This window comes from Argopecten irradians, chromosome 13 (assembly GCF_041381155.1).
Source record: "Argopecten irradians isolate NY chromosome 13, Ai_NY, whole genome shotgun sequence".
Classification (NCBI taxonomy): Eukaryota; Metazoa; Mollusca; class Bivalvia; order Pectinida; family Pectinidae; genus Argopecten; species Argopecten irradians.
The window spans coordinates 7,101,998-7,118,339 of NC_091146.1; the positions used below are offsets into that span (position 1 = coordinate 7,101,998).

Genomic DNA, 16,342 nt, shown 5'->3' on the forward strand with positions numbered 1-16,342 from the left:
TTGATTTGTGTTAATTTATTAATGGGCATTATATTGAGAGTAAATCCATCAGCTGAGTTACTTGATAAAGATTGATTGCCATTATTTATTAGTAATAATTAATGACAAAGATCTTTATACAATGTAAATTTGAAATGTAAACACAGAATAAATCATATTTTTTCAATCTCCATGTCTTTATCTTATTTGTTTCATATCTGTATACATGTATTATATAAAACTTAATTGCAGTTCTAAGGTAGCTGGTACATAGATATATGTTTGTACACTTACAGTGCATAGGAATGGGATTTATTATTAACTTAATTTGTTCATAATTACATGGAATTGAACCTGATGTGATAATTATAATCCTACTACATCCAGCTTCTTATATAAAACATGCAGCTACAATTCATTCTATCGAATACATGTACCAATACAAAAACAAAAAACATAAATGTTCATATGAATGGTTTCTTGTTAGAATTCAAAAACCACAGTGCTCCATTTTCCTCTGCAGTAACCAGTGGGAGTGACAAATCCTTGAGATCAAAGATAACCTTTTTATCTTTATTACCAACTGTATTACAGAACCACAATCCACTTTCCATGTCATATTCTGGTGTGTAATTCTGAATAACTGCAAAGACAATCTCCTTTCTTGTTGACAGATTTTCTTTGTGTGAAATAAAGTACAAAATTTTACCAAAACACAGAAACTTTCCAGACTGTTAAATGTCATCTCTCTTTCCTCTCTCAACTTCAAAACAGATATAAGCAGAATTTGTCTTTGCTCCAGTACGCTGATTTGTTGTGCTAGTATACGTAACTTTACGTCCAGTAGGGATGTGAGTGACAGTCATTTGACCTTTTTTCCTAATGTCACAGTTTTTCTCATTGTTTGAACACTTGTCACAAACTCTGCTGATAACCTTCAATTCCTTCTTATTGGGTCGATATCCATTAAGAGTGGAAGAATCATTCTCATTCACACAAATATCTTCTTCTTCATTGTCATAGTACATGTATGTCATATCACGAACTATGTTTTTTCAGAAAATCCTTCCGGCATTTTCCCCGAGCTGATCATAAACTGACACCAGTCGAAAATAATATAAGTTTCAACTGCTGTCGATTCAGGGTGACGCATATTTAGAGTTCTTTTGCAGAGCCACGAGTTAAATCTTTCGTAACAAAACATCCATGTGCTGTACACTGGACCAAACTTCCTGATACTTTGAACAACATGATGTAATATGTGTGTTGTTATGTTTTGAATAGAAAGGGGGAAGTCTCTCTCCAATAATGCAAGAGCGTGGTTCACTTTTTCCTCCAATGAAGACAAATGATCAATACACTGATGCTCCATGCACAACAATGATATGACATCAAGCAAGTAAAAAAGTGACTGACGACAATCAGCTGACAAAAAACCCACGTAGGCAAAACTTCAATATGCCCTGGCAAGCTAACTGCTTCCAATCGTGTGACTTTAAAGAGCTATTCTTGGTAATAAATGGAGAAGGTTTTACTCCAAATCCTAATGGAGTTCTTATGCTACAAGCCCTTGCATCAGCCTCTTTCATTTCTGTTTCTGTAAGTACACATTTGAAGACCTTTTGCACATGTTTACTTTTTCCCTTTACATCGTTAAGTCTCTTTTTGGGCTGCTGATCCACTATTGTCCTTCCAGCACTAACTTCTGCCTTTTCAATCTTCTCAATATCTAATCCTTTATTTGTTAATAATTTAACAATGTTCTGAATAATATCCTTCACTGTGTGGCAAGCATCTGGTTGTGTTTCTTCAATTCGATTATGACCGGGAAGTCTTGCCAGAGCGTATTGTTGTTTACATCCAGTAGCGCAAGCAATAAATGTTTTGTTCACTTTACTCTTGCTGTTTTCGTATGCAGTTCGTGACGATTCTTCCAAAATAACATCTTTATCTACTGGTTTGCTTCTCTTTATTTGATATCCATAATTCTCATCATCTGTCTTGATCAAAGGATCGTCTGATGAAAGGTAGAGAAAATTAGATGGATAAATTGTTTTGTTCAAATTGCCATTGTACTCACCACGAACATGGCACCAGTGACATGCAGATAACCCACCACTTCCTTGTAAGTTAAACACTTTGGATAGCCCAGGGTAGTCCATAACATAGAATAGCAGTTTAATCTTAATCTGTACAGGTGCATCTAAATATGAGTCGACCAAAGTACACTCTGTGAGTTCAAGCATTTCATCAACCATGATATTTATGTAAGGATCCAACTTTACTGCCTCACTGCGCCCACTTCCTGGTATGATCCCTACCAGCATTATATTTTCAAAAGAATTTCGAATTTCCCTCGGTAGGTTGAGCAGTGTTAACATCATTGGCGTCATGGAATATTGAACACCAACATTGTGAAAAGGGTTGACGCCATCTACTTCGAAGGCAAGTGATATGCCATTCATGGAGCCATTGAAATACCCATCAGCTGAATAATGTTGTTTCCATGAAGGAGAATCATGAAGATCCCACATATCTGACTCTATACTTTCTTGTCTTCTAGAGTGGTCATGAAGCAACTTTGCCAAGTTTCTTTCTCCAAAATACCTTGCAAGACGTGGACCAATAGGTAGATAAATGAATCTCTTCTTTTCTCGAGAACCACAAAATTGACACTGATCACTTTTGTTCTCATTTTTGAAAATCTTGCAATCATTGACACAAGAAAAATACACCTGCTTTTGGAGTACATAGGGCTGAATCATTTTCCTTGCTTCCTTGTATGTTGTAGGAATAGGATGAAGTTGCCTTTGATTCAAATGTGAATTTAGAAAACAATTTAATTTTAAATTATTTGTAAACATCTCTTTGCTCATCGATGGATGTGAAGAAAACAGGTGAAATTGCATTGCCAACCATTGTAGAACAGTAATAGAACTAAAGTCTCCATACATTTTTTCAACTGCAATTCCATTTGAATATAGCTCTTTGTTGTACAGCCTTGCTTGACACTGTGCATTTAATTCTTCATCTGAGGAATCTTGGCCTTCAATATCAGACGATTCTTCTTCTGACTCTATTTGCAAGCTAGAAATAAATAAATAAATAAAATATAGATGACATTTCTAAAATACTTGTTTCTCAAACACCTGTTTAATCTTTAATATTTTGTTTGTCCTGACTAATCTTTCTCAACTTTATATTCAAGTAATTCCTATAGCTCAAAGCATTATACCAAGGTTCAATTAAGTTCCTTATGTTAAATCTCTCATATTTCTATGTAGGAATGAATTCACAGGTTTAGAAGTTGTCAGGACAAGTTTCGAGGCACAAAAATGCACAGATTCCTGTAAACCTCTTACCGTATCCCATCTTATTCAGTTGTGAATCTGGCTACAATATCAATGACAGTAAATCTTCATACTAGGATAAGATATAACATAATACTGTACAATACTTAAAACTCTTTTACCTTTCATCATCTTGAACATGTACAGTACTTGTTGACTCAAAATCCACACATTCATCATGATCATTGTCTCCACTTTCATGGACAGGCAACTCCAGATTTGGCCTGGCATGCATACTGAAAAAAAAGTTTATGAATACAAAATTGTTACAATTTGATTTTGATCATGTCTTGCTAAAATTATCAATGAATTTTAAGTCTTTGCAATAGCAGGGCTCTCTCATACTTTTGTGTGAATAGGGCCCGGGCCTTCTGAATTGTGGAAATTAGCACAGTATCCACCAAATTTATGAAAAAAACTACCAAAACACTTTCTTTCTGTGCCAAATAATTTATATTTGTTTTGTAAACATTGTTTTTTTTTTTTTTTTTTTTTAATTTCTCATGACATAGTTCAGTTTTTTATGTCTTGTTTTTGCCAATTGTGATGCATTTATTTTGATTTTTTCCACACCAGGGAATTGTGAAAATCAGCTCGAGTGATTGTGAAAAAACACACTATTTTTCATTGTGAATGGCCCCAAATACAGCCCAGCGAGAGCCCTGAATAGTGATGTAACAGCATTACTAGGTTGTCTACTTTGATAGAAAACAAAACCAGTCTGAAGTATTCCAATACATTCATCTAAAAGATGATAATCTTATGATTATGAATACATATCGCTTGTGTGAGCAATATGAATCATATCACAGGTTTGTTGACAATACACAATTCAAGTCTACTTCAAAATATTTATTATGCATTGCAGCATTGGCCATGCATTATATATCGTTAAAGTGATGAATCTATCTCAAAGCATGTAAAGATGCAGCATCAAGATTAAATCAGAAACTTATATTTTTACAAATTCTTCCTCAATTATACCTCTGTACATGTATGCTTTCTTCCACTCTCTGCTGTTCCTGAGGTATACGTGTCAAGTCTGAATCTTTTTCCATAAGACTGAAAATTGATAAATAATCATTTGGTTATTAATATTGTATTAATTGATCTTATATTAAGTATGCCTATTTTTTACCTGAATAAATATTATTATTATTATTAATTTGATCGTTTCAAATTTAATAGTAAACATTCTTGAACTTTGTTATTCCTCGAATCATTTTAGTCTTGATTTGAATTGCTGAGTGTTAATCAATACTTTAATGTATTTTACCCTACATATACACTACCCGAAGTGAAATATAATATATATATATGACACCTTTTTTGTATGTCATAGATAGAAAACAATTATTCTAAAGTAGAAATTATGATTGTTTCTATAAATAAATAAATATAAACATTCAATCTGATTTCAAGCTATTATTTAATCATTGCACAGGGGTTTGTATTGAATAACAAATGAAGATAACAATCGAATCGAGACATATATCAAAATATAAACTATTTTACTATTAGTGTTATCTTCATTTTTTATTCAATACGAACTCCTCTTCTTCTTCTTCTTCCAGTACAAGGATCAAGACTCAAAGGTTTGAGCGCGTATAATCCTGTACGTCATTGCCTATAATCTCCTTCTAATATACCGTAATATCTACTGACACGATGAAGTTGAAATGCAGTCAAAACTATTTTTGAACTTTAGCTCCGATACGACACCAAGCAAGTCGAACACAACAAAAATCGCATTATACAGAGACCTTAGGCTAGCTAGCTGAAGTATCTGGAATCCATGCATAAAATTATGCTATTTTTTAATGACGTATATTTTACCATTTAAGATCAATCTAAAATTCTTTAAATCTTACGTTTTTTTACGCTTCCTACTCTCGAGCTCATGAGAAGATTCGCGTATAGCACTGTGTTTTGTAATTCCTTCTCTACCAGTGTCAGCGGCCATAGACCTATCCACGTGCGCATAACTTTCTTCTCCATGTCTTCTGTCGTAACGTCCATACTTTTGGACATGTCCTTGTAATTTACGATTATCAGATACGATAATGTTATACTTGCAGATGTTACACGGACACAGGAGGTTTTTACGGGGCATGCTTGTTGTATTTTCTGATCTCCCAGCACAGCCAACCCTCATGCATGGAGGTCGCCATTTTTGTATACTATACTTACGCCGCTTGGTGGCGCATTACGATTTCCGGTTTTTCAATAAAAAGCGCGGGAATCTCGTGAGCGTTTCGTCTGAGAAAAGAAGTGGAAAGTTTGAAATACAACGAATATTCGAATCTAGACATACCTGTACTCCAACAGGCATACCTGGTGAACAGAATAATGGAATTGTCAACTGAAGGGACGCAGGCCATGAAAGGTTCGTGTAAATTTGACATGATGTGATTTTACTTTCATTATTTTAGCCTAGAAATCAAAATAAGACCAGCTTGTTATACGACGTTATTATAATTTGGTAGGCCAATTTGTTTGAAAAGTAATTTGGGTAAAACTTGTCGCAATTTCAGCGAGTTTTGTGATAGATATATGTTTTTGAGTCTAAGCATTTGTACTATGATTGATAACTGCACAAATGTACCTAATCTAATATCTATTAATTTTACTAAGACAAATACGTAGCACTTTTTAATTGAAGTGTGACCTCTGCCTATGACATTTTCTCTAGATAGTAAAGTCAAATGGTAATACACATACATATATGTATAAAGAATAAATTATTATGCTGTGATTTCTTTACAATAAAGAACATAATTCTATATCATAATTAAAATCGGGAAAAGGTCGGTTGTTGAGGGATAATATCATATTGGTTACAAATTGGGGAATTTGGAAGTAGAAATGAATAATTTGTGATTGGGAATGGGGTAGATAGTCGACCCCAGTTATATATAGGCAGGAAAAAAACTGGCGTAGGCCTACTTAAATTATTAATAAGTGGTTTCGTTAATGATTTTATTCAGGGATATTGAAATGAAGAAAAGCACTAAATTCAGGTTTCTGTTCATTTATATATTATATTGTAGAGCTGAGTTAACTGTCATTGTCTGGTTGACTTATAGCACAAATCCTTTTGACCTTGAATGTATCCAGTAGTTTCTCCAAGATCAACATTAAGATTCCGGATTTCCCATTAGGAATTCATGACCAGCCAATTGCGAATTTTATCCCAATTTTTTTAGGGGAATGGGGCCGAATATCGGCCCCAAATTGTACTGAAAGAAAATCCCTGTTATTAGTATAATTAATACACTATAATTTTGTTTTAAACTGATCAGTCTACAGATCTAGATTCGACACAACTGAAATTGCTTCTTTTATTCTCGATTGATCAAGTATTGTAAGATTCAGTAGGCATAATTTATTACACTATATATGAAACTCGCTGTCCAGACACTGGCTGCAATTGGAAGGCAAATGGACAATATTTTAAGAGAAAATTGTAGTTCCTGTCATCCCGTTACGTGCACGTGTTTTCTAGACCTAATTTACTTAAATTCCAGTCTCTATTATATCATATGTCCTTGATATCGCTATGTACACTCGTTTTATTTTGTTAGTAAAATAAAAAACAAACAGTATATCTGTCACTGGTAAAATTTGCTTGTTTTTATCCAACAGAACATGGCATCAAAACAGAGGACCTTAAAACGTTTACAGAGGAGGACATCATGGATATCTTTAAGAATTTTAATGATCGTCGTTATGCAAGAGCATTGAAGCAATCGCAACAACCATCAAAATCTACTGATTGCACCTCATTAAGCAGTAATAATAGTACTGCTAGTTCTGATGATCTGGAGTCAGAGGACTCGATTAACGACACCTCAAGACCGACAAGTGACCATGGCAGTACAAATTTTAAATTAGAGGATATGCTTGAAAAGAAAGAATTGAGAGGAAAGTCTACGCATGCTCAACGGTATTTCAATGGATTAGTAAAGGATGCTGCAAATGCAGCTAAATTGTGGAAGTTTCCCCCGGCCAGTATGTCCGATATTCCAGAGAAAAAGAAGAGAAAATTTTTTGAGGTAATGGAAGAGTACATGGGCCATAAGCTAACATGTAATCTAAGAAAGAAACTATACAAACGTTTAGGGGAACATCTTATGAACAGGAGGAAGTATTTGAAGGATTTAAATCTGGGTAAAAGGACAAAAGTTCAGAAAAAACGTAAACATGACGAAGTTGATCATGATGAGACAGCATTTGACGGTGAATTCGAAGCAGGAGAAGAAATTAATGTAATGTCTAAAAATGCTGCAAGTGGTCAAATTGTTGGTAAAGGAATCTATATATCAAAAAAGAACAACCTCTTCTCAAACGTAGTGTTAAAGAAAATAATGATCAACAATGCTGTAGATCTACAGCCTGCACTAGAGGATGTTGGAGTAAAACAAATGTTTACCATAAAAACATCTTACCTGAGATCAAAAGAGAAGGAAAAAAAATGTAAACAAAATAAACATGCAAAAGTTAAAGCCAAAGATGTATTATCCAGTGATAGTGATGATGATCTTGAGAGAAGTACTAGCGAAAGTAATACAGCAAATTTGGAGACAGATTCAGAACAAGCTAGTGATAATTTTGGAGATGATCAACATACTACTGATAGTACTACTAGTAATGGAGGTGGTTCAAAGAATTCGAAGTTGAAAAGGAGATCTAGGGTTCAGTCACATATTGGAGACTTTGATACCCATAACTACAGATCTTTGTGCCTGATCGAATGGGAGAACAAAAATGTATACTGGGGTGTTAAGTGCTCTTCTATCACGGATATTACAGTGCAAAGTTCTCAGAAGCCATGTGGTAGAGTTGGAGTTGATCATGATACATGTGCTGAACAAATAACGGAGAAACTAGCAACAAGTGAAATGAAATTAAATAAAAAAGATGTCGAGGTTAATCCTAACATGGGTTACTGTGTGTGGGAACTTGCCAAATCTAACAAGTACTTATATGTGTCAGTGGATGGAGTCATTAAGTTGAAAAGTGATTTCAAAAAGGAGTTTGTTGCTGCTTTGTCAAAAAAAATTAAAAGAATATGCAGATAAATGAATTAACTTTCCAGAAGCATACATTCCTCTGCTGATGTCATAATATAAATTAGGGATTTCTAAATTTAGATAAAAAATATAAAAAAAGAACAACTTTTTTTAATCTTTTGAAAATTTACAGACAGAGGTGAATTAGTTCCCCTCCATGCATTTGAACTTTATCAAAAGTCAGTAGCTCCTTACATGGATTTTTTTTTTTTTTTCGTGATTATCTTTTTAAGAATAAAGCTTAGGTCAAAAGCTTGTTATCTACATATAGGTTATGTAGCTTAGTGTTGATGTTGTTTAATCTACCAGTAATTCAAAGTATAATCATAATCCTTTAATATTTTAATTATGAGGTCAATTTGACATGTGATGTGTTTATAATTATTATTAAGGAATAATTTCTAGCAGTGTTTAATTCCAAATCGTATATTATATTTAACGATTCAAAGAAAAACAACACTTTTTTTTTCAAAATGTTTTTTTAATTTCAATCAGTGATCCAATGAATAAAACATGCTTTTTGTTACATGTAACCTTGAATGAAAATTGTGTGTAAAAACAATAAATTGCAACTGCAATGTACATTTAAATCTTTGAAACCTGTTATTTTGGTGGTCTGTCCATGCATGTTTACATATTAGTACAAGTCAACTACACAATGTGTACAGTACTATACACACACATATGTGTATGTAAACCAAGGTCTGTCAACGATTACCGGCTGAAATGTTGATAGGGACATGTAATCATGACTAATAAATATGGCATAATAATGGCAATTAATTTCCACAATTATAATGGTAGTTAATTTCCATAACATAATAAGGTAATGGCCATTATTTTTTCTAAATTAATGAGTAACTATTAATAGCCATTATTGTTGTATATGTTTAATGTCCATTAACAATTATTTTCATGTTGAAATAATGTTAATGGCCATTACAGTAATAGCCATTATTATTGTTGTTCATAAATAATGTTTTATTAATGGCTGTTAATATAATATGTCCGAATTTAATTGCCATCAAAGTTTTTTTTAATCGTCATTAAAATGCTATATTTAATGGCATATTTTATGGCTCTTATTTCTTTTTATAAAAATTAATGTATTTAAACCATTAATTTGAACCCATTAAACGTATACAATTTTAATGGTTAAAAAATTAATATCTTTATAATGGCTAGTTAATGGGTATTGTGACAGTAGTGCAGGCCTAATGGTAAGTCACTCAATAGCAAAGATATCAAAACATGGTAATCTACCGTTACTATTAGTTAACAGTACTAATAAAACATACCATCTAAAGAAGGGTTGTATTATCGCAAAAATTGAATCAGTAAATGAAAAAGAAATAAATCAAACATCAAATCGCTTAGGAGATAAAAGTGTAGAGACAAAAAATGAAACGAGTACTGAAAATCCGTCAATGCATGATAAACTAATACAGGAACTTGTAAAGAAAAATGAAGATTTGTTTGTAGAACATGATAAAGATTTAACTCATACTGACACGGTAAAAATGATAATTGATATTGGCAATAGTCCGCCAATAAAAATGAAACCGTATAGAACTCCGTTAAACAAACGTGAAATAGTCGATAAGGCCATTGATGAAATGTTGGATGCTAAAATCATCAAAAGGTCAAAATCACCATTTTCTTTTCCTGTAGTAATAGTTGATAAGAAAGATGGAACAAAAAGGTTTTGTGTTGATTTCAGGCAATTAAACAAAATCACTAAACCATTTTCATTTGCGTTACCTGTAATTGATGTGCGTTACCTGTAATTGATGATATTTTAGCATAACGAGGAGTTCAGATTCAGAAGAATCTGACTCTGAAAAAGATATAGGACGTGACATAGATGTTGAGATGGATCAGGGATTTGAGGCGGACGTAGCTACCGACAGTGACAATGACAATAACACAGACAAAAGCTATACAAGTAGTGATCAGCAAATGACTATTGACTTGGTAAATATGAAACACAGAAAATCTAAAAAACGACGAGATGTTAGAAAACGACAGAATAAATACCAGAGTAAACAAGAATATAACGCAGGCCTGTTAAGAGTGTTAGATAAATTGTTGAAGTAGGTTTCAATCTTTGACTTATTGTATTTTTTTTTTTTTGATTTTATTGTTGTAGTTAGAGTAAATGTAGTAATACTCTGTCATTTAAGTATTGGGGGAGGTTAATGAAACCATAACTGGGAAATTGAGGGAACCATCCATAAGCAACTATGCGAATTTAGTCCATACAGACCATATTCCAATGAACCAAGCTATCAGTCAATTAAGGGGTAGTCATAGGTAGAAGCAACAATTAGGACATCGCTGGCCTACTTGGAAAGTTGTGCTCGGTATTAATAACAATTATTTCAATTATATGTTTGGCTATTGCATGGTATTATCATGCAAAATTAAAAAAAATGTACAAAATCTCGGCCAGTTGCACTTGTTCGACCTTGACTACCATACCAGTGTCCACTACATATCATCACCTACACTTAACTGGAGGGAATTGACGATACTCGACGAGCCTCAACCACGCTAGTTTGGGACGCTGCCAGGAGAGCACATCTACGCTTTGCGGCACCACCGCCGGCTTCTCCTCAACAACATTTGGACATGTTACGATTTAGAGTACCCACCAGAGACCCTCCGACCTTCCAACCTGTCCGATTCCAACGATCCTTGGAATTGCTCCAACGTTTGAATGCACCAACACGGACGCCCAGTAATCGGGTCCCTACAGATAGTGGGGCTAGCATTAATGATAATGCTACGTCCATAGAAAATGTTTCTGGATCCCCCATGAGCGGGTTATTAAACCCAATATCGGATCCAACTCGATCCACAATGTAAACAATGATGTTCTTAGTAATTGTGGATATTTTGTGTTATTTAACTTTACATATTACGTTGTAACCATAACGTGCAATACAGTGCGAACATTGCGTGGCAACAATTGTTATACAAGGATGATCACTACTTTCAAGCAGTGATTAATATTTATTATTTGACATAAGTTTATGTCAATATTGATTAAAACTCTTCGTGTGAACCTTATATTATTGACGCAGTGATGTGCATTTCTTCAGTGGATTATTAACTATATACAATACAAACAATGAGTAATAATTATTAATTGATTACAACTTTGTGACATATTGATGAAAATGTCTTCGTGTGATCCTTATATTTATGGACGTGTGAACCTTATATTTATTGACGCTGTGGTGTGAATTTCTTCAGTGGATTATTGACTATATACAATAGAAGTCGTTCCGCTTCATTGTCAATCCTGTATTATTAATTACGTGAACTATGTGAACTATGTGTATACTATGCGTGGACCTTATAAATTAATTAATTAACATACGAGGATTACTACCGCCTGTGGATTATACTACTTAAAGACATGGGATTATGAAGTTATGGATTGTGCTAACCAAATATTTATTTTATAGACGTGAAAGTTATAAACTGTGCTAACCAAATATTTATTTTATAGACGTGGAAGTTATGAACTGTGCAAACCAATGCAATTAATAAGCATTATGCGCCTTAATTATAATTCTAGGCGTTATGCGTATTGTTTGATTTCTAAGTGATAAGCTTATAATTTGAATGAAGTGGTAAGAGAGGTGAGAGGGTGTTGTTACGGAACTCTATATTTAACGAACCAAAAAGCTGGGTGTTAATTGAATATTAGTAATTGGAGTAATGATTAAGCTTTTTGTAAGTAATTGTCTGGGAACATTTGTCGATTTAACATAACTACAAATATTCCTTAAGTATGGGAGGTGTGTTACAAAAAGGTCTTAAATATGTAATAACATATATTGATAGATAATTATACAGAGGGAAGTTTTAACTAGTATATATATCATCAGGGGAGGTGTTGACATTACAGATGTAGTACACATAACGAGAGGTCATTATGAGTAATGGGGTTCAATACATGTCCTGAAGCTAATTAAAAGTACACATATATTGTTAATTAGATACCGTTACCTACGTAAAGAGCCTAGACTTAGTGGTAGGAGTAAAACGCTGGTCAAGCGGTTTATACTGGACATGGGGCCAAATAAGGTAAAAGGGTTCTGGAGTCTTCTCAGAATCGTAGGAAGTTTGGGGATAAATAGAGGTGCGGGGGTTTAGGAGAGAGAGACCGGACAGAGACGAGAGAGAGACCATCAGGAAGAGTCCGGAGAATGAATTTAATATAGCAAGGAGGAAATTGGATATACCAAAGACAGTGAGAGAATGAATATTTTATAAACGCTATACGATCATGAACCCAGGAATAAATTATCAACTAAACAAAAAGACCCAGAGTTATGTTTTATAACACAGTTGAGTTTGAAGAATTCCTAAAGATCAATGGCGTCAAGCATATCAAATCAGCGCCATATCATCCAAGTTCAAATGGTGAGGCTGAACGTGCGGTGAGAACATTTAAGACTGGTATGAAAAATTTGAAAGATGAGGAAGGAACATTGAACCAAAAGCTGGCGTCATTCCTATTGTCATATAGGACAACTCCTCATACGCTTACCAAGGTCACACCAGCTGAGTTATTCATGGGCAGGAAGCTCAGAACTCGTCTGGACATTATCAGACCAAATCTTGAACAATCTGTTCAAATACACAATCAGCGACATGTCGTGGCCAAGAGAAGTCGCGAAATGGAGATTGGAGACTTGGTATGTAATGGTGCATGACTATCGAGGCACCAACCGAAAACGATCATGGATTCGTGGAGTGATTGTACAGAAGCTAGGACCAGTAACCTATAGAGTACAGGTTGGATACTTACTTTTGAAAAGACATATTGATCAGATGAGAGATTGCATGGTGGATTGCGAGTCACAGCCATTACATTCACCTTCACAGAGTAATGCGTGTACCGACGACTTGTCACAGCATTTCGTATCATCGAGTGTACCAAGAACTGAAGCAACGGATATGGCTGTAAGTCCTAAAGCCTTTGTATCAGTTACCAATCAGCAATGTGAAACAACACCTATGACTGTTACGAATGGTAAAACCCAGTTAAGCACACAAAAAACTGTACATGTAGAAACCATTCCTTTGTGTGATAAATCCATGACCACAGATCTAGAGTCGCGTTTTCCGCGTGGCGAACATTCAAAACCTAAGAGGTTAATCGAGTCCATGTGAATTTGAACTGTAATTTGTGTTACTTTTCTGTTATTGTTATATTGACAGTTAAAGATTATGCAAGGAGTATGATTAGGATAATTAGGTTGTTTTCAGTGTTTTACAAGACTGATATTCACGAACTGTGCTCTGTCATATTTACTCAAAATCAGTTGAAATGAGCTTTAACGATTATTACAGATCAGAATATTGGTTTATTGTTTGAGGGGAAAAGTGTAATGTTTGTAGATTTGGAATACTTTACATTATTGCACTAGTCATTATCCAGGCGGTAATTGTCATTACATTATTAGTTATATAGTCAGTTACTGACCCCCTATAAAGGCATAGAGGGTCAGTAAGATTTATAGGGGGCGAGGGCGTATAGTTACTGACCCCCTATAAAGGCATAGAGGGTCAGTAAGATTTATAGGGGGGGGGGCGTAGCCCGAGCCTCCTGTACTTCTTACTGACCCTCTATGCCTTTATATGGGGTCAGTAACTGATTATATAACGAATTTATCGCATCGAGGACCATTTATTTGTTTCATTAGATCTTTGTTTCCTATTTATTTTCTCAAGAATCCGATATCAAACCTGAACCATGCTGGCGAAGTATACAACAATCGCCGCTTTTAAATATTTGGCCTACAGTAGGCCTACGCATTTATTTAACATGTATGTATTTCTTTCCGGAATCTGCAAATAACTGTATAAGGAACCTGAAGAACAATACTGAGTTATTCATAAATCAACAATAATCCAAAATTCCTAGTGCACAATAGGCCTACCTCAATGCGACATCAGACTGGTTGTATATTGAAAGCATCACAAACAAAAGTGACACAAACATCCATCTAACATTTATAGCGCAGACTCATCATCATCTATGCATTCTCGCTGAGATAATCACTTAAAGTAATGCCGATAAATAAGCTGTACTGTAGAGTGAGCGTTGATCTAAAGATACGAACCCCTCCATATGTTTATGGTCGAAGTCAAGAAAACGCTTGAATTCTTACGTTTGACTTTCACCGCGTCATCAACTTTCGAATTGGCGTAGGGGAAGCAACTCGTATTTTAAAAAACGCATTTCATTTAATTTGAAGTATTAAAACGATTTTAAATGATTTTAACATAAAAATAATAAGTAAAATATATTTTTACGGTAAAGAAATGGTATATTTAGTTGAAGAGAATGTGTTAAAATTTTGAAGCGAGGGCGGCAGCCGCCATATTGCACCATAATAAAATTTACTGACCTCCTATAAAGTGTTAGGGGGTCACCATGTGACGGCTCTCCGCCAATCATTTGGAGACATTTCTGTCCGAGGTGCGATAAATAGTCATAGTGGTATTTAGTACGACTAACACTGTATGTTTATTTACGCATGCCTATTGAGGTTGTTACTGACTGCCCGCCATATTGGAATAAAATGTGAAACATGTGCGCCGTGTTTGTTCCTGAAATAACATCTAATGAAAGCCTACACCCGGACATTTCAATAGCAATAGGTCTGTATGCATGTGTGTACACTGCATAGTTTTACGGTTTCTGACGAATGAAAACAATATCAGATTATCTGTTACACAAGTAAGCTTTACCTTGTATATATATATATATATATTTACAGTCAGTGGTGAATTGATAGTATAACCCCCGTTGATTTCAACCAAAGGCTACTCAACTTTATTTCTCGATAGATTGAGTATGTCACGCGCAATTTGGAGCCGTGCGGATGAATTTATGGTGGTCCAAATCAGAACCTTTTGGTGTTTTCAGTACCGAACGTAGGTTCGATGAACATGTACATGTATCAAAATAGGTTTTAACACATATACATGTACGTGTGTAAATACAAATGTAGAAAAGCTACATTGTTTATGTTACTACCGTACCTCTTTGAGCAATGCTTCCGTGCGTATGATAAATAAACACTGTTGTACAATGTACAGTTTTGCACATTCCGATGACGTCGCAATGTTTACATGTTGTGTGTCGGTGAGTCTGTGTTGTTCGCTACAACATGTAGATCTAAGGTCACAGTACCCAAATCGGATCAGTACCCAAATCGGATCACGGATTCGAGAAATTGCTCTTTTTATCGCATGCACATTTTACGTTTAAAATAAACGTACATATAGTCATAAAAATGCATTTCCGCGATATTTAAACCAAATTTTGAAGCAGTGATCGATTTTATTATGCTTTAATGAAGACTTTGAAATCGGCAAGTTGGTGTTATTTTCGTCAATCTCCTACAATGTCACCGTGCGACGGTCTATTTTCTCATGTTTAACCCCATTACACTGCACTACATATCATCAAAACATAAAAGTATGTACCCAAAACAAGAATAGAGAAACATTTAGGGAGGTATTCGATGAACAGGGTAGTCCATACCTTTATTTAGGATGCCACTAGAAACGATTCATATTCTGCCGCCATCTTGGTATTACTCAATGATCTTTGCGCATGTCAAAAAGTCATTCTAAACGAACAGGTACTTGTACTATGATTTTCCGGTTTTTTCAATGTTGTATAAGAGTTATTTCCCTTCTGTCATTGTTTCGATTTTTTTTGAGTTTTGCATATCTGTGATTGTTAATATTTATAATAATTATTATCTTACTATAAGATGTTGCTATTATCAATTATAATGTAACATTATTTGTTTTCTCCAGCAACAAAGAATATACAAAACACAACTACAGATATGAGAATGTGTTATTAAATAAAATGTTTAAAATATGTAAATACAAATAGTGAAA

At 34.4% G+C, this 16,342-nt stretch overlaps 1 protein-coding gene across 1 annotated transcript; it reads right to left on the minus strand.

Moving 5' to 3' along the window:
- Positions 1–1,400: 1,400 nt before the first annotated feature.
- On the minus strand, positions 1,401–5,495 carry LOC138306631 (uncharacterized). Its single transcript, XM_069247074.1, has 4 exons — positions 5,201–5,495; positions 4,314–4,391; positions 3,452–3,565; positions 1,401–3,066 (listed from the first exon to the last, which is right to left on the minus strand). The coding sequence occupies exons 1-4, from the start codon at positions 5,482–5,484 to the stop codon at positions 1,401–1,403; spliced, it is 2,142 nt and encodes a 713-aa protein (XP_069103175.1). The 5' UTR covers positions 5,485–5,495.
- Between the last annotated feature and the right edge of the window lie 10,847 nt (positions 5,496–16,342).

What these genes read in the sequence shown, in the direction of transcription:
- LOC138306631 (XM_069247074.1), bottom strand. Translation starts at nt 5,484, where the DNA reads ATGAGGGTTGGCTGTGCTGGGAGATCAGAAAATACAACAAGCATGCCC. An exon ending in AGTAGGAAGCGTAAAAAAAC is followed by an intron (nt 4,392 to 5,200) that starts GTAAGATTTAAA and finishes ATCAATTTTCAG; the next exon opens with TCTTATGGAAAAAGATTCAG. An exon ending in CATGTTCAAGATGATGAAAG is followed by an intron (nt 3,067 to 3,451) that starts GTAAAAGAGTTT and finishes ATTTATTTCTAG; the next exon opens with CTTGCAAATAGAGTCAGAAG.